Source organism: Catharus ustulatus, assembly GCF_009819885.2.
Source record: "Catharus ustulatus isolate bCatUst1 chromosome Z unlocalized genomic scaffold, bCatUst1.pri.v2 scaffold_29_arrow_ctg1, whole genome shotgun sequence".
NCBI lineage: Eukaryota > Metazoa > Chordata > Aves > Passeriformes > Turdidae > Catharus > Catharus ustulatus.
Genome location: NW_024879446.1, coordinates 3,083,350 through 3,110,232, shown reverse-complemented (window position 1 = coordinate 3,110,232; position 26,883 = coordinate 3,083,350). Strand labels below are relative to the sequence as shown.

Here is a 26,883-nt window from a genome sequence, read left to right as displayed (position 1 = left end):
ACAGACAGCATTCTCATCCAATTTTAATGCTTCCTTCTAAAACGCTGTTTTCAGTCTTCTTTTTGCCGAAAAACAGTTCTTAAAACAGTTCAGTGTATTTTAGTATGTAAGCTTTAAGTGCTGTTCATTAGCTGAGAGGAATCTCACATCCACCATCTGCACATGTTGGCAAAGCTGATATTTCTGTCAGTCCTAAGTAGTTTCCCAGGTGGTTGAAGGAAGAAGTGAGAGGAAAACAAAAGTGTTTTCTGTGACCCTCCATCTCAGTTGGTACTCCTACCCTTGGCACCCCTGGGCACGACAGGGCCAGCAGCAATGAATAAACTATGTTAATTGGAGTTTGGGTTAATTGAGTCACTCCTCTTTAGCACTACTGTATTTACCAATCTAGTTTTTCTTGCTGTTACAACTATATATATGTGTGTCCACATCTGTATGTGTATGTGTGTTGCATTTATAATATGCATTCGTGTGTTTTACCATATGCTTATATAAATCGGTGTATGCATATTTATGTCTGTATATGCATGTGCACATTTATTTATGTTTTTAGCTATTTACGCATTTAGCTATACAAGGTCAGGCTCATTAGTGATATTAAGAACTTTTCTCTCAAAGGTTTCCTCATTTTCAGTGGGTAGATCACTACACATGTAAATTTAAGAATTGTAAGAGATCTTCAGTGACCTTTAAAACGTATGTGAATAGTCATGGTTGCAAAATTTTGAGGGCTCTATTGGCTCACATCGCATACCCAGTGTTTGGACACCACTGAGGCTTTGGATGTGGAGTGTGATACCTCACAGTCAGAGGATCATCTGGGGAAAAAAACTGTGGTTTCCTGTGATACTTTTAAAAACCTACCTAAGAAACATGTATTCTAACTCTTTTTGGAAACAAAACCACAACCTCCACTTGTCATTTGTCTTTTAGTTTTATAAAGCAAAGCTAGATTGAAAAGCAGAAGCTAGAATGGGATAAAGACAGACAGGTTGGTAAATAATCTGTTGTTTAGTTCTTTGGGTTTTTTCTTTTTCAGTAGTCCCTCTGGAATTTATAATAAAAATAATTAATTAGCATTCATTAGCAGATAATAATGCTTATGTTTTATTAAAATGGTCTTGCTGTTCAGTACTATATCAGTATAAAACTTTGGTAGTGACATCAAATGGCATCTCCGACATTTGCAAAGAGTGGAATAGTACTTTTCTCTAAGTATGAATTGTTGCAAGCAAACTGTATTCATTATTCTGTTGATAATCCTATCAAGTCCTGTTTTGAATGAGTTCTTGCCTGTGGGATTAACAACAACATGTGTTCACATAACAGAGAGTATTGTGTATCATCCAGTGTGCCTAAAATATTTTTATTATATTTTTATTATTTTAGTGTATAGAGTGGTATGTGACAGGAAATGGTATTTTTAGAAGGGATTTGGTATATTTCCCGTGTAACCTCTGTAGGTAACCCTGCACTGGGGGCTGGACCAGGTGATCTTCAGAAGTCCCTTGCAACCTAAACCATTCAGTGATTCCATGATTTGTGTTTGTTTTTCTATAATGTGAGATCATCCTTTTGGAAAATTATGCTTTTTTTTGCACTGCTCTCTCCTTTGGCTGTGATAGGATCCTCCCCCGGTGCAGACAAGCGGTGGCACTGTCCCTCGGGGGTGCTCGTCCCGTTCTTGCTTGCTGGGACACGGCTCTGCTCCAGCGCCTTTCCCTGACCCTGCTCACCTGGGTGCACCTGTCCTGGGTTCGTCATCTCGCTCTGCTCATCGCCTCTGGGGGCTGGCTGACGTCAGGGAACGATGGCCGGGACCGCCCGCTCGGGCGCTGCTTCGCCTTCCGCGGCCCCGGAGCGCGGCCAGCGCAGCCTGGGCTGTTCGCGCCGCTGCTGATCCCGATCCCACTGCTGCAGATCCTGATCCCACTGGTCCCGATCCCGCTGCTGCAGATCCCGATCCTACTGCTGCCGATCCTGCTGCTGCTGTAGCTCCGTGTGGCGTGCGGCCGCGGTCTCTCGCCCGGAACAGGCAACACCAAATTATCCAGCCTGGCCACGGCCGAGGGAATGCGGCAAGCAGCCGCCGAGGTCACCGCAGCGAGGCTGAGCACGGACACCAAGGAATAACAAACCAAACCTGCTGGGGATTTGCAATGCAAGCAACCTTTCCAGGTTTCTTTTCCGCATTGCTCCCAGCCTGCTGTTGGATTTGAGATCATGTATGTGTTTTGCTGTTGATTACTGGAGGGTGTTAAAATCTAGGGAGGGAAGAGGATTCAGAAGGATTAATATGTTAGTTTTGATTAAAGGGGATTTTATTTTCTTTCCCCTTATCCCTGACCTTCATCTTTGTTAACACAACTTTGTCTTTATTATTTTTGTTTTAGGTCGGTTAACATTGTAGCTTTTGGGAATGAACGAGATGGTTTTTCCGAGGACAATCAGCAGCCCGGCCTGATCTGGAGTTATCTCAGGAGAAGTGCGCTCATTTCCCAGATCGACAGCAGCCTGTCCGCCAGTCACGTTGGAAACCCAGTTTTTACTGAGTATCAAGCCTGCGTATTTGGAAATGTCAGACTGGTGGTACACGACTGTCCTGTCTGGGTAAGAGATCCATCTCACTCTTTTTAACTGCATTGAACAGTGTGAGCTGTTTCTGTGGAATAAAATCATTCTAATTTTAAATGTTTTTCATTGTTGTGGGATTTTATTAGTAGTCATATGATTGCATATAGTAAAAAAACCTTATAAAATGTAACCAGGCAAATGCTGGGAAATCTCAAAGGTGTTACAAAAAGGTTCCCATAAACAAGACCTTGCCGGCCTCTCCTCTAAGAAGGTGGTTTTTTCAACTGTGCTGCTTAGTGGAAATTTTGTGAAGGGCAATCCAGAGGTAAACAAGAATGCCTTCTTTGTGATACTGCATCAAAATCTCTCTCTCCAAATATCTGTCAACAATAAAATGAAATTTTATTTCTCTGTTAAAAAAAAAGGCAGTAAGATTTCCAGCTGTGAAAAATGACATTAAAAGATCTGATAGCTTGCAAAACACAATATAGGGAGTAATTTTACTTCTTTTACCAAGAATAATAATGTCTTAACATTATTACCTTTATTTGACGGTAAATAGAAAAGATTTTGGCACCGCTGTGAGTTATCAGCATTTTTGTTAGTAAGTGAGAAAACTTAGTTTTGGGTGTAAACAGTGATTATGTAAGAAATTATACTGATAATCTAAATTAAAACATATTTAATGACTAGTTAGTGGCCTTAAAAAAAAACCCCTCATCTTACTAGCTTTTAGAAATTAAAACAATAGTTAGTTTCAGCTCCATAATTCTATCCTTTGAGTGATTTTTGTACTCTTGTGTGGGAAACCTTTTGGAGAATTTGCAGGAACCGTAACAGCTCCATGAAATAGACTATCAGAAGCTGACAATCTTAAAACTAAGCAATCGAGTTTAGCTGTCCTTCTGTTCTTTATTTCTTTTTGCCAGCTGCGCTTACAGACATCAGTTTAGAGGGAATGGGGGATCCTGTTTCTAATCTGTGGAACTGCATGTGACCTGCACGTGCAGTTTTCTGGATTCACTGGAGCGCAGCAAAGAGCAAAATCTCCTGAATATAAATGAAGTCTGTAGAACTTCAAAGGCTGTTTCAAAGGGATGGAGGATGGTAAGGGAGGTGGCAAGGCAAGTGGGGGTAGCTGGAGAAGGGGAAGGAAGGACATAGATTGGAGGCAGAATTGATGTGTTTTTACATTGCTTTAATTGCATTTGGCCTTCTGCAAAACAAGATTGTTCAGTTCTGGAAACCTTGTAATTTCTGCCCTTCAAAAGCTAGCTTGTTATTGTCTGAGTCATTGCATTTCTGAGGCCTCAGGTTTTTTTTCCCCTTTATCAGCTAAAGGAGGCAGGAGATATATTACTGAGAATGTTGAGGACAAATTAGCATTTTTCTCTTCATAGAAGACATCTCAGATAGGAGGACTGGACTCTGCAGGAGGTTATTTGTCATGCATAAGGCAGTATCCTTGCTAGGGTAAGACAGAACAGGACAGTTTCCCACAGTCTCAGTGCTGGAGTTTTACTGTGTCACAGTGGTTTGTTCAGGGCTGCTCCTCTGCTACCTGGAGAAACAGCACAGAACAATTCAAAACGTTGTCAGATGTTGCTTCAAGTTATATTCTGCATTAAAAAGGATCCCTGTTTCATGTTACCAAAAGACAGAAGTGGTGTTAAGGTGGGCCTTGCAGTATTTCAGCCCCTACCACCTGAGCACAAGACAGATTTGCATTTTACCTGGGATTTGTATCTCATCTGGATTAAACCCATGTGATTGAAGCAAGACACTCCTAGGCAACTGAGTACACTGATAGTTGTGCATCTCAAAATTCAAGGGTGCCCAGCTGCTCTTTGTCTTCCACAGCCATCAGTCTGGAAAAGCAGTGTGGATGTGGGTTTACTGAGTAGAGCTCCACAGTGAGTGGGGGGATCCTTTTGCATGGTAGATTGTAGTGAAGTTTAATTTTCCTGAATTTCCTGCTGCTGACACACCTGTCTGCCAGCCCAGGACACTGCTCAGCCTTTTGAGTCTGCAGGAGGGTCAGGAGGTCAGGTGTCTTTGGGAAATTACAAATATAAATTCATGTTTGCCAACATGCTAACTAGCATGTTGTGAGGCACTCTCCTTCTCCTGGCAGGGTGCAGGATGGAAATGCTGAGTTTGGGGACCTTATAATTCACACAGATATTCAAGGGCTGTAGAGGCAGTAGTAGAGAACCACATTTTCAAAATCTAGGGGCAAAATATCAGAGTTTCCAAGGACAGGTCGCTCTCTGGGTGTACCACTGTGCCTTGCTGTGTGTGGCACTGCTCTGGCAGAGCTGTATGCTGTGTGCAGGGGGACAGCTGCACAGTGCATTGACATCCTTACAAATCATCTAGCTTCAAATCATGTTTTCTCAAAAAATGCAAACCTAGGAGAAGAGAAGACATAAAGAACTAGGGAAAACGTGTGCGAACATCTCTGATGAATATTGTGATTTTAATAGCTGATCAGTTGCTAATGAATGCTTAAGCTGCTCTATAATAAAGCCTATTGAATAAGAATGTCCCAGTTCTTCTAATTTTGGAGGGGTAAACCTCTGTATGGAGTTAGTACCTCATAAAGAGTAATTTGCAAGATGAGTTTTAAGATTTACCTTGGAGAAGACTTATAATTAACACTCTGTGTTAGATTAGACAGCCTTCAGGACTGAGATGCTATTTTATTGACTTGCATGTATTTTGCAATTCCACTTTACTTCGCATTTTTTATGCTTTTGCAGAAAAAATACAGGCAGAATTTTTAATATCTAATGTCAAGTAAATCTTCCTCAAGTCCAGGATTAAGCATAGCTTAATTTATGTTTTGATTAATTTAATTACACTGTTGGAAAATAAATGGCAAAATAAAAAGTCCTTTGTTCCCTACTTGAAGGAACTCTTATTTTCCCCTCTCTCACTTGGAGTAATACTCTAAGAATATGAGGGTGTTTCTGTCCTGGCCTGGGGTGTATTGCTGCCCTTTTAAACATTTTCTTCTAAGAACCACATGGTTTTGGTTGTTTGTTTTGGTTTTGTAGCTGTTGTTTTGTTTGTTTGGGTTTCTTTTTCCCCATGGGAAACAATACCCCAGAAATTTTTTTGGCATTCCCCTATTTTATAAAAACTGCTCACTTTCTAGACAATTACTGACATCAAGTACAGCAATGTTACAAAAGGGGAAAATAGAGCAGCTGGGTTTTAGAGATTGCCTTGTGTTGGATTAGAGGGGTGGATGCTCCTCTGTGTCTGTTCAGAGCCTTGCCCAGAGCTGCAGACCTCCATAGGGCTCACTAGTATACAAATACATTAGCTGCAACTCAAATATATTAACTACAATTTTGAGAAACTGTTCTGTGATTTTTTCCCTAATTCTCCCTTTCAACAACCTCATTCTCTGAGGCATTTTTATTTTTTCTTTATTGTTTATTGCACCAACAGGAGTAGTCCCTCGAACACCATGAGCTTTCTTATGTCAGCGGAATCATCCACAGTGTAGTTCTCTGGCTTTTTGCTCTTTATCAGAATTCTTGTGCTCCTTGTGCTGCCAAAGCTGGCCAGCCCTTGTAATGTATAAAGGTATAGGAATCTGAGCCACTTTTAGATTCTATTTACTATTTTTAGAAATCTAGACATATTACTGCTTCAGTAAAAAGTGACAACTTGTAACTTTTCATTTTACAGTATGTCATCCCTTCTCATTTTTAAGCTTGAATGCCCGAAGTGGCAATTTAGAACAAATGATCATATCCTGGTAAAAAATACTATTTAATTAATTTATGAAAGGATGACACAGCCAATATGAGCTTCCTTTGTTTTGTGGGGGGATGTTTAGGGGCATTTCTGAAGGAGATACTTCCATCTGTTTTCCAATGTTCCCAATGCAGCTCCCTTGGATCCTGGGGAAATCCCAGTGGAACATTCCTACTGGGTGTCCAGATGCCCTTTCCCCCACAGAGAGTGCTTGGCATTGCTGCTGCCTCAGACTCAGGGCTGGACTGGTTGGATGTGGGGACACTTATGAGCAGCTTTCAGAAAAAGGCGTGGGTGGGCATTGCAAAGGCATTTGTGTGAGGAATTTCGCTGCCATTCAGAAAGGCATTCATCAATCATTTTTTACAAAGCAAGTATTGTTGTATTGAGGGATCATGTGATTTTGTAGGAAAATAATATCTTCAGTGAAAGCTTTATTTTCAACATAGAATCTTGACAATTATAATTTACTAATGGCAAGAATATGTTATGAGACACTTAAAATGAAAGCATACAAGGAAAGAATGAAGATTTTTCCTAATATATCCTGAGTGGAGCAGCAAAGTCATATTAAAATAACCTTAGCTATGCAGATCTTCTTTTGCCAACAGCTTGACTTGTGGAATGGAGCAGGAAGGAATGATAAGGAGTAGCTGTTACAAAAATTTCATACATGGAACCTGAAATTAAGGTTGTTTCTGAATCTGAACAGCTGTTCATCATCTGAGGAAATTCTCTGTCATTTTGGTTGAAAGACTCTCTCAAAGCAATAATGAAGGAGGCTCTAGATGCTCTGTCTCTTGTGCAAATAATCCATTGTTGGAGATATTTTTGGAAGATTTTCCTGGTACTTGAGATTTAGCTCCATTGTACACTGGAGTGAGTGAAAAAATATACAATATATAATATACAAGCATATCACAAAATCAATATACAAACAGTATAAAAATATGCGTATTAAATTCCACAAGAATTCCATAAGCATTTTTTATTACTCCTGCTTAAAGCTGTGCAGTTTGTGCACCTGTGCTCTACACACACGGGTAATGCCACCCATTGTCTCCAATCTTACAGAGATTATGGGGTGCAAATCTGGGCTGATCTTGAAGGCAACTAGACAGAAATTGCAAAGGAACAGATGTACTTTCCATCTGCCAACAGAACAGAACAGATAGACATTCCATGTTATTTTTGGGGTTCTATTGTATTTTTCCTTTAAACCTTGTGTTAAATGTACACAACTCTGTTAAAAATTCTCCATTGAGATCTTCATCAACTAAAGTGTACTAAAACTGTTCCTTGAAAATTCTTGCCTGCTTATGTGATCAAGTTCTCCAAATGTCCATCTAGATGGCTGCCTGGAAGCGCTGTAGTTGGTAGTCTTACTGCTGGAGGTGTTAAATGTGCCTTAAATGTGTAAATGTTACATTATTAACTGGGCCTAAGTGATTGTATTAAGTACTAATTGAGGCTGTCCTTAGCCTGGGATTGTAATAGTCTCTAACGAGTTGTCTCAGAAAAACAAATATCAAGGGCAGTGCACTTGACCTCCTCTCTTCTCAACATGGTTAATCATGTGAGAGCTATTCCTGATAAATTGCTAATTGTGGTTTACTTACTGCTGAACAAAAATTTCTGTTAAAGAGATCAATACTATAATTTATTTCCTGATTTATTTCTTTGTAAGATCAGGACTTGAATTGGGAATGATGTGCACTGACAGTTTAGGCAAATACTTGCTGACTTTGACTTCCACCAAGGTCATGCTACCTCACCAGATTTCAAACAATGACCCTTTTGGAGGGATCAAAAATAGTTATGTTGACAATACAAGACATTGTTGATATGCTACGTGTTGATATTACTTATCTTTTGTGTACTTGACTCCCACTTGTAATGGTCTTACTTCTGTGACTTGCTCTTCAAAATTCTCATTGATCCCCCGAGCCCAAACTTGAGTTCTGCCCTTTTGTCATTTCTTCAGTGCTCATTTATTCCTGTTTTCACATTGTCTTTATTTCATTACTGCTAACTTTAATTTTTTTCCAAGATCCTAAGTTCTTCTAGTTCTACCTCATGCTATGCAGCGCTGCCATAGAATCACAGAATCCCTGAATGATTTGGGCTGGAAGGAACCTTAGAGATTATCTTGTTTCAGCCCTACTGCTATGGGGCTGTTGCACAAACATGTGCTTGAGAATTGTTAGTTCTTTCCTGCCAAGGGAAGAACACCTTCCATTAGACCAGATTGCTCAGAGCCTCACCCAGCTTGGCCCTGAACATTGCCAGGGATGAGATATCCACAACTTCTTGGGGCAAACTGTGACAGGGCCTCACCATCCTCTGTGTAAAAACTGTCTGCTTATGTCCAGCCTAAACCTACCCTCCTTTAGTTTAAAACCATTGTCCCTCATCCTATCACAATGAGCCCTGCCAAGGAGTTTGTCCCTGTCTTTCTTACAAGCCTCCTTTAAGTACCAAAAGAACCAAAAAATTCTGTTTGTTCTAAAAGTATTTCAGGTTATCAGAGCTTTTTTCAGTTTTCTGGACTAGTTGCAGGCTTCTCTCAAGTGTTTTAAATTCAGCACATATCCAAAGCCAAGGCTTCCCCTGGCTACCTTCAGGTGAAGCACAAATTGCAGAATCACAGTTTCATGACAACTACACAAGTAATTACTGTATATTGCATGTGGATATTGCAGAGTTGTAAATTAACAGAATATCAAACAATTTTAGAGGTTAAGTCCTCAGCACAGAGCAATGAAAATTTGAATGTGAAGTTGAAAAAGAAAGTTTAGGTATGTGATTGAAATCCTTATTCTGAAGATATTAACACCTGGTAAATCTATGTGGAAGCTCTTGTGAAGCAGATAGAAATCAGACTGAAGTGTGGGAAGTTTGTATTTAAAAATTCATAGGTACATATCATAGTTCTGTGCAATCCTTTCCCTAAAATTGTGCAATTAATAATGTTTTTGTATGAATTGCTGAAAATCTCTACCACTGAAGGTGCTTTTATTTCCTAAAGGAAAAGATTTTAAAGTTAAGTAATTAAACCAGCAAAGTTTCTTCCTGCAAAGAATATTCCCTGATAAATCCTATTTTTAATTCTTCTTGCAGAATTCCTGAATAAATGGAAAATATTTATGATTTGTTATAACATACAACTTGGTCTCCAAACAAGGAAATTACAAAGCAGGAAGTCTGCTCATTGTTGCATTTCTTCAAATAAAATCTAGTAATTCCAAAACACTTATGTAAAGTTTTGCATTACGAAGATATAATATTTAATCTTTTTCTTTATAGACAGTAAATTCTTCATCACTGTTTTTTTCTTTCTAGGATTTATTTGACAGTGACTGGTATACTTCCTGCAGGCTCATTGGAGGAGCTGATATTATTTTGATTAAATACTCTGTCAATGATAAGACTTCATTTCAAGAACTAAAGGACAGCTATGTGCCAATGGTAAAAAAAGCATTAAATCACTGCTCAATTCCAGTAATAATTTCTGCTATTGGTGCAAGAAAAAACGGTATGTATCCAACCTCTTGTAACAACAGATGAAATCTCATTTGGAAGTTGGGTATATTGTAATTTCAGCAGAAGCTGGCTGTTTTTCCAAGCTGCTAACAGAAACAATTAGTCTGTCAGGATGACAGTTATATGCACATGTATTTTGGCTCTCTAGACTGATGTACTGGCAAGAGCATTGTGCTTAATTAACCCCAGTGATGAAAGGCAACCTATCCTTCTTTGACCTCTGCAATGACTCTTCTTGAGAGCCATCACACATGGGGACTAAATTCAATAGTTTGGATTAAGCAACATACATATGTGTATAAAGTACCCCTAGTGTATGAGATTGAAATTATTATCCAGCAGTCTGGAAACACAGGACAGTGAGAAAAGCCTTGAAATTCTCTGGGAATTTTTTCCTAAAGCAACGAATGAAAAATACAACCCTGGCTTGTCTTTCACTTCATGACATGTTACTGAAACAAATGTTTCTGAGCATCCCTCCTTTTAATGAGTAAGTGACATGATGAGTGTAGATGTCAATGCTTATTTTGTAATGCACATAGAAATGTTAATCCATATGAAGCATATCCTCTGTGGATGGAATGCTCAGTGTTGCCAAGTTCTACTTCTAAGTCTTTTAGCTCAGTGACAGATTAAGGACAGTTAAAGAACTCCATAATAGTTAAATATTTATTTTCTTTCTTTCTATTTATTAATTCATTGATCAGGACCAAAAACTTTTATGATCTGATTTATACAGGAGTAATAAGTCTCTCATTCTAAAGGCAAGGTCTTGGTAAATTTTTTGTCTTCTCCAAGCATTTTCTTACGCTTTGTATTTAAGAACAGGGTATCAACAAACTAAATGACTCCTCTAGTATGGTATTTTGTTTTTTTTTTTTTTTTTTTGTTTTTGTTGTTTTCGGGGGGGTTTTTGTTCTTTTTTTTTTCTTTTTTCTTTTCCTTCCTAAATAATGTGGCCATGGGAGACATCAGGCTGGACCTCTGGGTTTACCCTGGGACCTGTCAGAGCAAGCTGCTGTGTGCACACAGAACCCTTTTGTTTCAGGGAGGTATTTGTGAACACAGCAGTTTGCTCATACAGATTGCTAAGATCTTAATCCTCTGTAGTGGTAAATGTCGCTGCCAAAACAAATGATTAAAAAAACCCAGAAAAAGCTGTTTTATTACGTTATCCTCATATCTAGTAAGAGGACGTTAACATTGAGCATGCACAGCACATTTGAAAGCACATCCATGGCTGGCAGGTTCTTACTGTCATTAAGAAAAGCTGACCCAGTGTGGTTAAAATATTTCAAACATTTAAATGTTAAAAGTACCTATTCTATTTCTTTACAAATGTGTGTAAAATATGTTTAAATGAATCAGATCCTGCAGTATGTACGTACACATTAACGGTATGTACAAAGGTTCTGGAATTTTCTTCTTTCATTACTGCATGTGCTTCCTGCATGCACAGGCCACAATAATTCAACAAGTTTAAGGGTGACATTTGTGAATGGTAACACGGGCAGGCTAGTACAAGGCCTGGGCATGCAAAGGTATTGAGCCAAAGCCCAACCTGGCGTCCAGAAGTCTGGCTGGACTTCTCTACCTTGACAAAAACCAATAAAGTAATGTATACAGAGGTTTGTAGAGTGACTAGTATTTTGAATTTATTAATAAGAAATTGTGTTTTTTTCTGTAATTACAGATTTCTTTCTATAAAATTACTATATTTTCTTTTCCCTTGTTATTCTCCTCTAAGATGTCTTTACAGTTATTTAGGAATCTAAGAATTCTGCATTATTTGGCCAAAATACTTATTTTCATCACTTTTTATCCCAGGAGTGCCTTGCACCTGTCCCCTGTGCACTTCAGACAGGAGGAGCTGTGTCACAACCGCTGAAGGAGTTCAGCTTGCAAAGGAACTTGGAGCCACTTACCTTGAACTGCACACTCTTAATGACTTCTACATACAGAAATACTTTGGAGGAGTGGTGAGTGAGAATCTGCTGTTTTAGAAGCAGGGTGGAACATGCATGAGGTGTATGACTGATGTGAGGGCTTCAGAGAGCCGGGGAGGCACACCATGGGCCCTCCTATCAAGTGCCAAGTTCCCACCAATGCTAAATTCAAGTCAGATATTAGAAAGAAATTATTTGCTGTGAGGGCAGTCAGATGCTGGAACAGAATGGTCAGGGAAGCAGTGAGTGTCCCTTCCTTGTGTTCTTGGCTGGGTTGGATGGGGCTTGGAGCAACCTGGTCCAGTGAATAGTGACCCTGCTCACAGCAGGGGGACTGGAACTCAAGAGTCTTCAAGGTGACCAAGCCAAACCATTCTAGGATTCTAGGATGTTATCTGAGTTAGCAGTACCGAGGGTTGCTCTGGTTTTAAGTAGGAAGATTTAGGAAAGCCATATGAAACACTGCAGTAAGTTTTCCACTTGTATTCTTGTCCTTTTATCTTGCTGGATAACACTCAACAGAATGAGGCCACTCCTCAGGATATAATTAGCATCTAAAGAGGTTGGTAAATTGAATATCTTTGTGTCTGTCAGTTCTAGGAAGATTAAATATATGAGAATTTACAACAATAATTTGAATAAATAGTCTTTTAAATACCTATTTAAATAAGGTAGCTTCTTGTAAAGGAGTTTTGGGGCTCTCCTGGGTGACTGACAATAGAGTCATTAGTAGCTTTAGCCCTGCATACAGAAACTGCTGTACCCCTGAATTTGATGCCTAGGTTGTTATTAAATAATAAGGGTTTAAAAATATATATATTTCTTGTCTTAGCTGGAATATTTTATGATCCAAAGTTTGAACCAGAAGTCATCTGAAAAAATGAAGAAAAGGAAAAAGATGCAGAAGTGCCATCGAGTACAACCACCTCAGCTTGAACAGCCAGGTACTTATTGATATCTGGTTTCTAGCATAATTCTTTATGTGTTTCACTTTATTTGCATGATTAATAATTTTTATTACCTTTTTTTACTAACAATAGTTACTGTGAGCTGTGCTATCTATTGTCAGCTGTTCTGGTTATGTTGCATCATCTTTCAGTGATGGTTTAATTTACTTGGGAAGAATTATATGGCAATATATAACATTGCAATGGATTTTTAGCTTATTTTAGATATAACTAATAGTAGTGGTTTTCTGGTGGACTTATGAAATAACGAAAACATGATAAAAGTTTTACATAAAATCTTAACAGACAGATTACAAAAGAAAGTTGCTAGAGGATGAATTACTATTCTACTCTATCATCAAGTAGTGTTTTTTGTTTGCTGCAGATAAAGCAAGGGAGAGAAGTCTGCACCTTTATTTCTGATTTCTGAGCATCTGATGCATTTGTTCAGTGAAAAAAATTACTGACAAGTAGTTACTTCTAAATGTGTAGTTGTTCCTTCTTCCGTGTTCTAAAAATTTGCTCAGACCTCTTCGATTTGGAATATACAGTCAAAGTTTCTTTATAGTGTAACTTTCTATGGAGGGTTCAAAAAAGTACTATTAAATCAAGTATTTCTCAACTTACTTACTTCACTAAGTATTTCCATTTTTAGAGTATTTTACTCAAGATATTCGAACAACATATGAGAAATACTCTTACTGAATACCTCTTCTAAAAATCAAAGTGACCTGATAAGGACAGCTGTCCTGTGTTTAGCACTTGCCCAAGTTTTACAGCCTAACTTCTTTTGCAGAAAAGATGCCAATCCTGAAGGGTGAAGCCTCTCATTACAATGCAGACCTGCACAACCTGCTCTGCTGCTGCCAGTGCGCAGACGTGGCCTTCTACCCTGAGGACCTCAGCACAGCTGTGGAGGCTCACAAGATCATCCTCTGCTCTGTCAGCCACCTCTTCATGCTGCTGTTTGGGGTGAAGAGCCCGTCCAACGCCCATGACGCCTCCACCCTGCAGCTGGCACAGAGCCTCTTTGCAGTGGAGACAGGGGATCCCTTCCCCTCCTCCCCCCGTGGTGTCCCACCCTGTGTCCCTCCAGTCAGGGTGGTGGTGAAGGATTCTGTCTTCTGCTCTTGTCTCCCAGACATCCTCCACTTCATTTATTCAGGTACCTCCTGGGAAAAGATCTGGCTGCTCATTTCCTACTGTCTCATGGAGGAATATGTGCATCACCCTAAGGAACATGGCTTTGCTTTTATGAGATGATGTCTCACCATGTTTCCACACCTATTTCATCCCTTGTGACTTACTATGCACAATGGAAAAAGACCATCACCTATATTTAACAAAAATTAAATTAGTTGTCATTCCAGATCTAATGGGCCTAAATTAAATTAGTCCATAGGCTAACATGAATAACATTCAAAATTTTGCCAAAAAATTTTGGAGTTTGAATCAGTTTCAGATGCTAGGCTTTTAAAATACTGTAAATGGTTGCATGTTTTAAACCCGAGGGCAAGAGTGCAGAGTTACTTAAGAAAAGTCAAGTCATTTTTATTCTGAGTATGGTGCGGCTGAAAACAGTGATAAGTATCTGAAGTGTGCAGACCTCTGATATGTTGCATGAGTTTTGCCACCAGGTGGTACAGACTGTGACCTCACCTACCTAATGACAGCTATTAAAATGGCACTGATATTTTTTTTTAACTTTTAAGATGTTGCTTAGAAAACCTCAGCAGAAAGATTTGTTTTTTTTTTTTTTTTCCTGGAAGTAGCCAATGCCTGTTTGTTCTTTATAAAATATTTTTCAACCTGTCAGAGAATCTTTCAGCTTTCAGTTGGAGTTTGTACATCAAGGCCAAATAGTGACAAACTATTTCCAAAATAGTGGCAAACAAAGAACAGATGAAGAAGTTTTTCACTGAAAAAACTCCCTGAATGGGTTATTTTTTTGTTCGTATTTATTGGACACAAGGGAAGGGAATTAAAGCTAGATTTTCAGCAGGTGATGGATAAATACGGTATTTTTAAATTAATAAAATAATTTAATAATTTAGGTTGAAAAAGACCTTTTGGATTATCAAGTTTAGTCATTAACCCATCAATGCCGAGCCCATCACTTAAACCATGTCCCCAGGTATTCACATCTTTGAAGTACTTCCAGGGATAGTGACCCACCACTGCCTTGTGCACATTGTTCCAATGCCTGACAACCCTTTAGGTGTAGAAATTTTCCTGATATTGAATCTAAACTTCATCTGGTGCAGCTTGAGGCTCTTTCATCTTGTTTTGTCACTTATTACCTGAGAGAAGAGTCTGTCCCAACCTGCCAACAACCTCTTTCCAGGCAGTTGAAGAGAGCAACGAGTTCACTCCTGAGCCTTCTTTTCTCCAGCCTAAACGTCTTTGTAAACATCTTCCTCTATTACCATCTGTAGTTTGTGTCTACTGTCTTGTGTGCGCTAATTTTCCTTTTTTGCTTTCCTTTATGTCAGCCAAGGAGCTGTGAAACCGTGCAGTTGCAGGCAGAGCTCTGCTTTAGGTTCCAGCTCCCAGCTTGAGGGTTATTGCCAAAAGTCAGTGTGCCTTTTGGTGCCTCTGAGAGGTGACCATATCTCCTGAGGTACAGGCTGAGGAGAGAACAAATAATGAGTTATCATCTTTTGAGGGCTGTGACATGATGCCCATGGGGTTATAAAAACTTAATCTAATTGAGCTGAGGATGCTGTGTGCTTTAGGTGCTGATTCAGCCTCTTGACAGCAGAGCATCTTCAGGGCTGTGCTTAGCTGGACTTGCCATTGAGCTTGATCTATTTATGTGTCCTTCTTGTCCTAGATTAGAACTGAAAGTTCCCACAAAAATCCATGTTGCCTCTGGGATTTACTCCAACAAAGTACATGGAGATAAACTAACTTTGTTTTCACTCTCTTCATTTTTTCAAGAAAGCTATTAGACAGCTCAGTGAATGTCATGGCTTTGACTGTGAAAACGAGAATAACAGAGATTCTACTGCAAGCTTTGTGCTGGTTTTAGCTATGAGGACTGAGAATGTAACTGTGCATGAAGTTTTTCTAGTTCAGACACCTATAGAACAATGCAGCCAGCAGCATGGACAGAAGATAAAAAATTCCACAAATGTTGAAACATTAAGTTTTTTTTTTTTTTTCTGAATCTCTACCTGCAATATATAGTGTCTGAACTGGGAGGAATTATTAGACTGGGTGTGAAAGCAGGTGAAATGCTCTGGTCTGTTGGTACTTGGTTTTACAATAAAAAATACCATGGAAATTTAGTGTGCAAAAATTTCATCTCACCCTTCTTAAAATCAAAGAGTTGCTTGATTTATGTAAAAACTCCCTACCATTTCTGCAGGATGTGTTTAGTACTGATGTCATCTTTCCTCTACCTGCTGAGGTCTGTGCCTTGTTTATTTAAAATGTGTTTCCACCTGGTTTTGTGATAGGTGCTTTCCAGTGGGAACGATTAGAAGAGGACATAAAAAAGAAGTTGAAGGATCCAGATAAAACAGAACATGTGCTTGAGAAAGTTAAATGCATCCTGAAAACTCCAGGGAAGGTACATCTAACTCACTTGGATCACCATTATTACCATTAGTTTTTGAGAAATTATTTTGTAGGCAAGGTTTTCTTGTCAGTCTTTAAGACACTTTGTCTTACACAGCCTGTATTTTTTCATGTTTTCAGTGGGTTGTTTGCAGGCATGCACACAGAATTCCTGAGGTGACATGCAGAAATTAATATAATTGGTAAAAATCACACAAGCAGGTATTCTAAAAGGATTAGTCATAATCACAGCTTTGAACATAGTCTGGCAATATAATTATGGGTTGCTAATTCCCATGTAATAGAGGCTGCCCAGGAAAGATTTGCTCCTGAACATATGCCAAGAGCAGGGCTTCTGTAGTAGATTCAGAGGGGTGGTTTGTCATATAAATGTGATATGGAAAGCTGTGTGTAACTCAATATATTTAATTCAGTAGCAGGCCACACAAAAAATTGCAAAGTATATCACATTAAGTTAATAAAAAGTCACAGCGTAGGATTAGTTTTAATAGAGAATTAGTTTTTAGAGATGTTTGCTCTTGGAGTTTATACATTCCCTGACAACACAGAACTTATTCTAATGATTTCTGTTGATTTAGATGAGAAAACCACTCAGGTTCTCTTGAAACCATACAATATAGAGATCAAAAAGTTACTGAGCTGTTTTCAGCTTCTGACTGCTCTGTCTTAGGTTTACCAGCCCTTAGTGCCAACAGTTAAAACATTTATAGCTTTGGCCTTGGAGAGCCTGAAGACTTTTAAGATAGTGAGCCTGAGCTGTTGTCATTTGCTGTATTCTTTTTTACACCTTCAGGGTACTCTTATTTCCCATTTAAGCATTTTCCTTTGGAGACCAAAAAGAATGAATTGTGATTTTTCTTAGTGAAGCTAAAAAAATTATATATTTAAGATTTTAAACATAAATTCAACCTCATCTGAATTTCACTTGTCGCAATCTTACAACATAATGTTGATGTTCCTTTTGTCAGCTTTAGATTACATTTTTGAGGTAAGATGATCAAACTGAAAACTAACTGGGAGTATTGGGATTTGGAGGGTCTTGATACTACCAGGTTATTGTAAGAGGAGTCTCTGCTCCAGCCTGTGAGATCCCCCTGCCTCTCTGGAGGCAATTCCAGGGCAATATAAAGTAACACAGAACTTTCAGCTGCCTTACCTCTGTGCACAGCATTGTCCTGGGGAATGGAGGTTTGCCCCACCCCTGCTCCCCCCAGAACCCTTAAACCCCATTTTGCTGCAGCATTGGGTATGGACAGGGAATGTATGAAAAAGCTTGGACTCTAGAAAACTCATGAAGCTCCACCTGCCAGTAGGGGCTGAATAGGAGAGCTCTGTTGAAGGTCAAGAATGCCAAGGAGAGAGCTGAGGTGTGGCTGTGGGGAACAAGAGACCCCTCAAAACTGCTGCACTGTAGCGAATAGAGGAATGCACATTGAAGCTGTTGTTTCTTTTCACTTATAAATATGTTCATTGTACATATTTATATATGTTTATTCCTATATGTTTATTTCCATATAAATTATTTTCCAATGATATTTAGCTCTGTGGGCAGCTGCACATAACAGTGCTTTATTACAAATTTATTTTGCAGCTAAACACTGTAAAGGACTGCAAGTCTCATCAGATAAAACAGCTCTATAATACTTCCCTCAGGCTGTTCTTTAACACACCTGTGCTGGCTGATGTAATCTTCAAAATACAAGGTACAGTACCTCTGCTCCCTTGGCATCCAGCCTTTATCCTTTTTCCCCTCTTCAGGAATGTGGGACACAGTAGTGACCATGTTCCATGACATCAAAGCTAAGGGAATACGAGTGCTTTGCTGTCACTGGGGAAAGCAGGGAAAGCTTGTCCCTGTGGGTAGTTTGTAGCAGGGTCCACTCCAAGCATGCTTTGCTGGGCTGAGCCTAAAGGAATTCCCTGTCCATGTCTTGGCACACTGTGCCTTCCTGATTGACATTATTTTTTATTCTATTTAACTCTATTTTTATTTACTCCATTTTGTTTTGCATTCTTTCTTTCTCTTTTTTTTTCTTTGTTTTACATTATTTTATTTTATTTTATTTTATTTTATTTTATTTTATTTTATTTTATTTTATTTTTTTATTTTATTTTTATCTCACTCACAGCTACACAAGCACTACGACATACTCAAGGGCTCTGCCCAACATCGCACCTTGGAGAAACATAGGCTTCACCTCTATGCTTGTCCCCTCAGTGAAAAGACCATAGATGGTGGTTATTGAACTCCTGGCCAACATCCCCCTGTTTGTCTCAGGCAGATGTGCTGCAATGTCAGGATTCTTTTTTTTTGTCTGAAAATTAAATGTGTGCATCCTTACAAATAAAAGATGCATTGGGAGAAATGTGTTGTATGATTTTCTAAGAATAAGAATGAGTTGATTTTTAAAAGCTAACACTAGTCTCAGTATGTCCATACTGATACTTCTTGCAGAAGTGGCCTTCTAGAATTAGATAGTTGTTTAATAATTTTCAGATGTAAATCTCAGGGACAAATATGAATCACTAACTCTTCAAACATAAGCACAGAAAACCAAGCAGATTCTTTCTGGATGTTCTGTTTAAAACACAAAAAAAAAAACCTCCACAGAAATATCTTTGGAAAGGAGAGTGAAATACTGATTTTGAGCTCAATGACATAACGATTCACCTCAGTGCTCCACTCCTGAGAGAGTCTTTGTGGGAAGCTGATGAAACCAGGGCAACACTATGTATTTTGCAGAAATAAAACTCAAATCTCTGAGTAGGTTGACAGGTATTTTAAAAAAGCCTGCTTATCTACTAATAAAATGTGAACTCTTTCCTAATAATTGATACATCTTCCAAACCTTTTTCTCCTAACTCATCAATCAGAATAACCATATGAAAATTAAATAATTACCAAGAGAAATTAAAGGCTCTAATCTCAACCAGACAAAAAAATTTCTAAGTTTTTGAGCAATTCCTTGGATATTTAGTGTTGCTTTGAGCTTTCTAGCTTACAGAAGCACAAGAGCTAGGAAAAATTGGAGCCCATTATGTCTGTGTAAAGACACAGAACACGACTGAACTTCTTAATTAGTAGATAAATGCTCATTCACAAGCACATACTGGACATATAGCTTGCAGCTTAGACATTTTGAAAGTAGAAGTAGAGGGGATAGTAATAGGACAGAAGACAAAAAATGGCAGAAGGTTCAAAGAATTGCTCAGGTGCCAGTGTTGTGGTTAAAGACATAATTAAACCAGTAACTTCTTTGTAAGTATATACAATATATTTATCTTACATGTCAGTTGATCTGTTGATCATAATTTTGATTAAAACATTTACATCCAACTCTAAATGGTCATTTTGGTTTTGGCTGCTGTCCTGAATGGCACTTGCTTGGCACTTCCTTGCACAAAGAACTGGACTGGTCAGTCCAGCTGGACTCTGCAGCCTGAAAGGCTTCAACTATCCTGGGCTGTTGTCCTTTTGAGGTCTTCCAAATGCAACAGTAAAGCAAAGAATTCCCCTGCAAATAATAGAGAATTAATAAATTTCTGGAAAGAATCATCAGTGTTTTTTTCTTAAAACAACCATTCAGGAAATTCACTTAGGTACAATATGGATTCTGGTTAAGTTTATGCTTACTTACTGACTTAATGGAATTCCATCTGGAAAAATTTGCCTTTCTCTGCTTTGTGTGGTTATTCTGGTACAAATATTAATCACCAGTAGGGTTACGGGTGAACATAAATGACTCTTTCTTAGAATCATTCAGACTGGAGAAGACTCCTAATATCATCAAGTCCAACCATTAAACATTTGCATCACAATACATAGCACTGCGTATTTATGCAATGGGCTGGCACTTCAGTTAGTGGGAACAGATTTATTCTGTTTTGTCTATTCTCAGTTGGTTTAGTCTATTTCATTTTGGTTTAATTATTTTTTTGTTTGTTGATTTTGCTTTATTTTACTATTTATTACTCATCCTTACTGGTATGTAGTGACTATTTTGTTAGTTATTAATCATGTTCAGTGGAGTGAAGATCTCCTAAGAAAACATGAGTTTTAAAATGAAGATCTTTCTGTGTTATATAAAGTCATTGTATATTTATTTTTATCTTGTATCCTACAGGTACAACTGTACCAGCCCACAGGGCAGTTCTGGTGGCCCGCTGTGAGGTTATGGCAGCTATGTTTAATGGTAATTATCTAGAAGCAAATAGCATTCTGGTTCCAGTGTATGGGGTCTCCAAAGACACTTTCCTGTCCTTCCTGGAGTACCTTTATACTGACTCCTGCTGCCCAGGTAAGGAAATGTAATATACATTTCTATATCTGTGACTCATTTTCCACTGAAGGGCATTGATAGGGAGTAATGTAGCAGCATGTATTTAATTGAAAAACACCAATATTTGAATGTGCAATGTCCTGAGAAAGGGAACATTTTGTATTGTGCAATTAAAAAAAAGAAATCCTTCCTATAAAGTAAAGTAGAAGAAATACTTCTAATAAAATTATGTGTTTTCTTTGTGCTCACATAAAAAGACAGAAAGAAGTTGCAATTTCATTTCTGATCTATTATAATATTTGGAATTTTCTTTTTACATTGCAGTAATACTTCTTTCTAGTCTGGAACATGCATATAGCTGAGTTTATAAAAATTGCAGGAATACCTTGTTTATATACATGATTATCTTATGTGTATATAACCCCAGAAAAAATATGTCAACAGGAGTGTTTGGTAAGAAAAATTGAGCTAGAATAATTTTTATGTTTTGACCTTTATGTTCTTTTATGAGAAGGAAATTTGCATACTAAATCTAAAATAAGATTTAAACACAGCTAATTTTTCCTTGATATAATGAAGAAATGATGTTGTGATAAGTGTTTTTGCTTTTGTTTTCTTTTGAAATAATTATTCTACCTTATTCTTAAATATCCTATGTTTCTCTTTTCATTTCACCTAACATTTCCTGTTCATCAGTTTAAAAATGAAAACACCACGCTATATTTAAAAAAAAAAAGTCACTTTTTTTTGGCTTTGGACTTTTGGCTATATTTTCTTGTAACATATAAGTGCTGTTCTGAAAGAGAACTTAGATAAATCCATTTTTAACTATCACTTAGTCTAAATATATCAGCACCACTTGACTAATCATCTTCAAGATCCATGTTATTGACAGCAATTCTTTACACCCATCTGCAAAAAAGTTCTAAATACTTTGTTCTTCTTAATTTAATAGCTTATCTGGAACAATAAGGGGATACAGCAAACAAAATTTAGAGTACTGAAAAATAAAACAAGGTGATCACAGCAGTCGGATTTTGTGTTGTTGTTTGGTATTTAAAAGACAACTTGGGGGAAAGTAACTTTGATCATCTTGTCAAAAAGGTAAAATACATATAACTTGTGTTTTCTTGTTTTTTAGCCAGTATTCTCCAAGCGATGTCTCTGCTGATCTGTGCAGAGATGTACCAAGTAATGAGACTCCAGCATATTTGTGAACTTTACATCATCACGCAGCTTCAGAGCATGCCTAGCAGGGAACTGGCTTCCACAAGCCTCAGTATTGTTAGCTTGCTCAAAAAAGCTAAGGTACTTATTTTATATATCAAATTAGAGTATATATGTTGACTTTAATAAATTGGTTGCTTTTTAAGGTTTTTAAAACCTTAACAGCAATTTCTGCTCCCAAGGGAACATGTTGGAATAGTATCTGTTTATTAGGTGTCACAAGGCTGGCCAGAAGAAATTCTTCAGCCTTTAATTGCAGAATGTGCAGTCACAGAATCATAGAATCACAGAATCTATCACTGTGCCCAGCACAGCCTGCTCCAGAGCTTGACAACCCTTGTCACTAAGAAATTTTTCCTACTATTTAACCTACACCTCCCTGGCACAACTGAGGCCATTTTCTCTTGTCCTGTCACTTTTTATCTGGGAGCAGAGACTGAGCCCCATCTATCCACAATCTCTTTAAGGGAGTTGCAGAGAGTGATGAGGTCCCCCAGAGCCTCTTTTTTTTCCCAGGATAAAAAGCCCCACCTCCTTCAGTTGCTCCCTATAAAATTTGGACTCCAGACCCTCTTGTCACACCTTCATCTGTGGAACTTCCTTTATCATTCAGTAATTCAGCTTAACTACAGCTTCTTCCAGAAAAGATGTGGTTTAGGCAAGTAAGGATATATTCATTCCTCTTCTGGTCAAAAAAGAAAATTATGTGGTATGCAGGTGACAACTAATTGGATAGAATATTGACAGAAATGCATAGAAGGATGGAAAGAAAAGATTAGGAAAAAAGAGAGAGAATAAAAGCAGGGTTGGAAAACAGAATAGGAAAATAAAAACTAGGTTGCAGGATATTGCCTTAATCAAATAGGATTTTCTGCAGAAAGAGAAGACCACAAAACCAACATGCTACATACCTTCCCTCCCTTTCTGTGAAGCTCTACCTCTGTGCAGTTGACAAAATTTCCAGGATTCATGATTCCTCAGGGTTTTTTTCTACCTCTGGAAGAGGGTCTTTTGCAATTTGTTCTTGGGTGTTCACCTGTTTACATATTTCCATTAAATGACTTTTCCTTCATTATATTCTACAGCTAAAACTTTATTTAGTAAATTGCTTAACAGTGGAAACTTGAGATATTTTGACACTTGAGATGTGGTTATGCTTTAGACATGACAGCATTAAGTTTTTTTGTTTTCTTTCTTCCCACAGTTTCACAATTCTGATTGCCTTTCAACTTGGCTTCTTCATTTTATTGCCACTAACTACCTCATCTTCAGTCAAAAGCCTGAATTTCAAGAACTTTCAGGTATTTTCTGTCCATTTTGAAGAGACAAACGTTATTCTGTTTTGCTGAGATGAAAAGTGATGTTCTGGATAACAGCATTTTTGCATGAGAAAACAATTAGGGTTTCTTTAGGACTGTCCAGCAGGATGCTTCACAACCCTACTGTGGGATCAGCACAGAACATGACACAGCTAGCACTGCATTACCATTTCTTTGGTTCCTGTTGGGCCAGGTTCCCACTCATAACTGAATTTGCTGGAACAGTTTGGTCGTTGTAGGCCAGCCCCTTTGTGTTATCTTGATAATCTAAATCAAGGTAATGGGTAATTTTTAATACTTCCTCAAGTGCTGGCATTTTCCTTGAGAAAATAGGATTCTTATAGCACACTCCAGCAGGTCTCAAAAAATGAAAAAACATGGTCCATTCAAGTAAATAAATCCAGCTTCTTCCAGGGACCTGATATTTATTTTTCCAAGCATTTGTATTTGCTTCCAGCAATGTAACTGAAAATTCTGCTCATTGCCTCTGTGATTTTTCTTTGCTCTGATGAGGGGTGCGTCTCTTTGACCTGGATACATCTCTTTTTCTCCTGACACCTCATCGCCTCAAGGTTCAGGACAGCAGCACAGCAGCAGGGAGTGTCTCTCCAAGGGCTTTTCAAGACCTATGTCCTACACAGAATCGCAGAATCTGCTGAGATGGAAGAACGCACAAGGATCACTGAGTGCAACTCCTGCCCCTTCACGGCACCGTCCCCAAGAGTCACACCATGAGAGCGTTGTCCAAAAGCTTCATGAACCTGTCGGGCTGGTGCTGTGACCACTGCCCTGGGGAGCCTGTTCCAATGCCCAAACACACTGGGGCAAGAACCTTTTTCTAATCCAGCCTAAACCTCCCTGGCACAACTTCAGGCCTTTGATCCTGTAACTGGTCACCACTGAGAAAAGATCAGTGTCTGCCCCTCCTTTTCCCCTCTGGCCCTCTTCTTCCCCTCAAAAGGAAGTTGCAGACCGCAGTGAGGTCTCCCTCAGTCTCCTCCAGGCTGAACAGACCAAGTGCACCGCTTCCCCTCAAGGCCCTTTATTTTTCTCCTTTGACACTCTCTAATGGTTTAATTTGATTCTTATAATGTAGAGCCCAAATCTGCCCCAGGACTTGACGTGGTGCCATCCTAGCGGACAGCAGAGCAGGACAATCCCCTCTTTTGCTTGGCTGGCCATGCTGTCCCACCACAACAGAGATGTCCTTCCTGGCTGCCAGGGCACTGCTGACTCATGTTCCACTTGCCATTGACCAAGAGCCCCAGGTCCCTTTCCAGGGCACTGCTCTCCAATATCTCATTCCTCAGTCTGTCCATACATCCAGGGTTACTCCATCCCAGGCTCAGAGTCCTGCACTTTCCCTTTTTGAACTTCCTATGACTGGTGATCACCCAGTCTTCTAATTCACTGAGGGGGCCTCCCTGCCTCTGACGGAGTCAACAGCTCCTCCCAGATTTGTACCATCTGCAAACTTGCTCAGTGTCCTTTCCAGTCCTTCATCCAAGTCATCTACAAAGATGTTGAAGAACACAGGGCCAAGGATGGAGGCCTTTGGATCCCTGCTAGTGACAGGTCCTATGTCTGATGTCACCCCAGCCACTGTAGCCCTTTGTGCTTGACCTGTGAGCCAGTTGCTCACCCTTCACATGATGTGTTTGTCGAGCTGAGATATACATCTTGTCAAGAAGAATCCTGTGAGAAACAGTATCAAAAGCTTCACTGTCAGCCAAGAACATTACATCAACTGGCTTCCCTTGATCAACTCGGTGGGTTGCCTTGCCACAGAGGAAATCAGATTTCATTAGCTGAATATTCCCCTGAAGAATGAAACCCTGCCTTGTGCCCAGTTGAGTGCAGTTTGCCTTCCCTCAGGCTCCCCAGGCTGTGAGCCTCTCTGCTGTGCCTTGGTCTGAGGCCATCAAGGAACCAGGAGAAATGGCTGCAAGCTAACTTTGGAATATCTGGGGTTAAAGGGATGAAAATGCATCTTTCTGCAAAAGCAGAGGGGAGTCATCTAAATAATATGGGTAAAAGACGCTTCTGTGACTTTGTCAGTGATAAAGAACACATGCAATAGCAGACTTACATCTCGCTGAATTCTTAGTGGCATTCCTCATCTTGCTTTCTGTCTTGATTTTGAGACACACTACTGGCACACAATTGATATACCCTGCTTTATAATTCTGCAGCATAGAAAAATCCTTGTATACCACATATACTGTCCTCTAGGGATAAAGTATGCTCATCTTTAGGAATATCTCTCTGCTCTCCTTAATGAGTATTGTATTAATTTTTTTTTAAAAAAAAACTTGTTTATGCCTAACTTAATAACAAGGAAACATTGTGTGCCCTTACGTCTGTGCCATAGCAGAGCTCAATCCTAAACAGGCAGCACTCTACTTTTGTAGTAATATTTATATCTTTAATGTTTTAAAATCTGTTTTAAAAGACTTTTTGCAGCTTGTGCATGTGTGCTCTATGCCTATACATTACATTTAATTCCTTTATTTCTTTTTCTAGTGGAAGAACGCAATTTTGTAGAGATGCACCGATGGCCTTCAAACTTGTACCTGAAGCAACTTGCTGATTACAGGAACTATATCCACTCTCAGAAATGCCACTGCACAGTAATGTAAAGAGACTGAATACACACAAAGTGCATCTCAACTGCAAAATTTCAGATTGGGGATTATACAGAATATAAAAACGGTGTCAAGAGTGAAACCTGATGCTGACCTCCTTGAAAATTACAGACATTATTTGTTTTGCTAACAAATAATTCTAATTTTTACCTTGAAGCATTGAGAAATGTATGTTGAAGATTCATTTTAAACACAAGGACTTCATATTCATGGCGATTAAATGTATTATAGGACAGTGCCATGACTGGCATCTGTTCCCCCTTCTAATTTAGTTTTCATTTATTTTATTGTTTTTCATGGTTATTTGTGGCTGCTAAACTGAATCTGTTGAAAATAGACTGGTTTTGTAAATTTGTGTGTAATAGAAGCATAGGAGTACAGTAGCAGTGCAGGGAAGCTGAGAAGCCAGGTCATAAATTCTTCATACACTTCAGGATGCAAAAATTTTCTGCAGCATAAGTTAGTTCACAATACAAAGGGTAGGCTTAAGAAGCATTGTAGTTACTATCAATTTATTACTTCAGAGAAAGCCTGTAGTTCTGTTATTTTAATTCCAGAGGAATGCCTATGCATTGCTGTATTCTCTAGTGCCTCCCTAATATCTAGAAAATGACATAATTTTTCCTACCAGTAAGTAGGAGAAGAAAGCCTTTTTTAACAGGCAGAACACCTTTATTAGTGTGGTCATATTGTATTTTCCCCCGTGAGGAATAAAGAAAGGTAAAACTACATATACTCAGAGCATATCTGTATGGTACTGATGGACAAGGAAGAATGGCAGAGGGGTAAACAGCCTTTTACGAGGATTGGGCAAAAAACTCACTAGCAGAAATGGCTTTTTGGGAAAAGTGTGTCTTGTAATCTTAGATCCTCACAATATCTGGCAGCATAAATATTAGATGAGCTGGTCACAGAGGAGACGATCCTCACAGGTTTGCCAGTGCTGCCAGGGATGCTGGCTTTTGTGGTGGGACTTGGAGTTCAAACCTCCTCAGTTCAAGTTTAGTTATCTTCATGTGCTCATAAACTACATCATGTGAGACAAACCT

At 38.8% G+C, this 26,883-nt stretch overlaps 1 protein-coding gene across 2 annotated transcripts; it reads left to right on the top strand.

Moving 5' to 3' along the window:
* The first annotated feature begins 1,588 nt into the window (after positions 1-1,588).
* RHOBTB3 (Rho related BTB domain containing 3) lies at positions 1,589-26,565 on the top strand. Of its 2 annotated transcripts, XR_004420909.2 has the most exons (13): positions 1,589-2,225; positions 2,394-2,610; positions 9,688-9,880; positions 11,716-11,867; positions 12,667-12,778; positions 13,578-13,946; positions 16,243-16,355; positions 17,955-18,066; positions 20,488-20,661; positions 21,785-21,951; positions 23,075-23,171; positions 23,762-24,958; positions 25,713-25,799. XR_004420909.2 is itself a non-coding variant. In XM_033086570.2 (12 exons), coding segments are annotated over exons 1-12 (1,824 nt in total). In that variant the 5' UTR covers positions 1,613-2,223; the 3' UTR covers positions 25,829-26,565. The 2 variants fall into 2 exon arrangements, 1 of the variants encoding a protein (XP_032942461.1); XM_033086570.2 differs by lacking the exon at positions 23,762-24,958 and having other exon boundaries at positions 1,613-2,225; positions 25,713-26,565.
* The last annotated feature ends 318 nt before the right edge of the window (positions 26,566-26,883 follow it).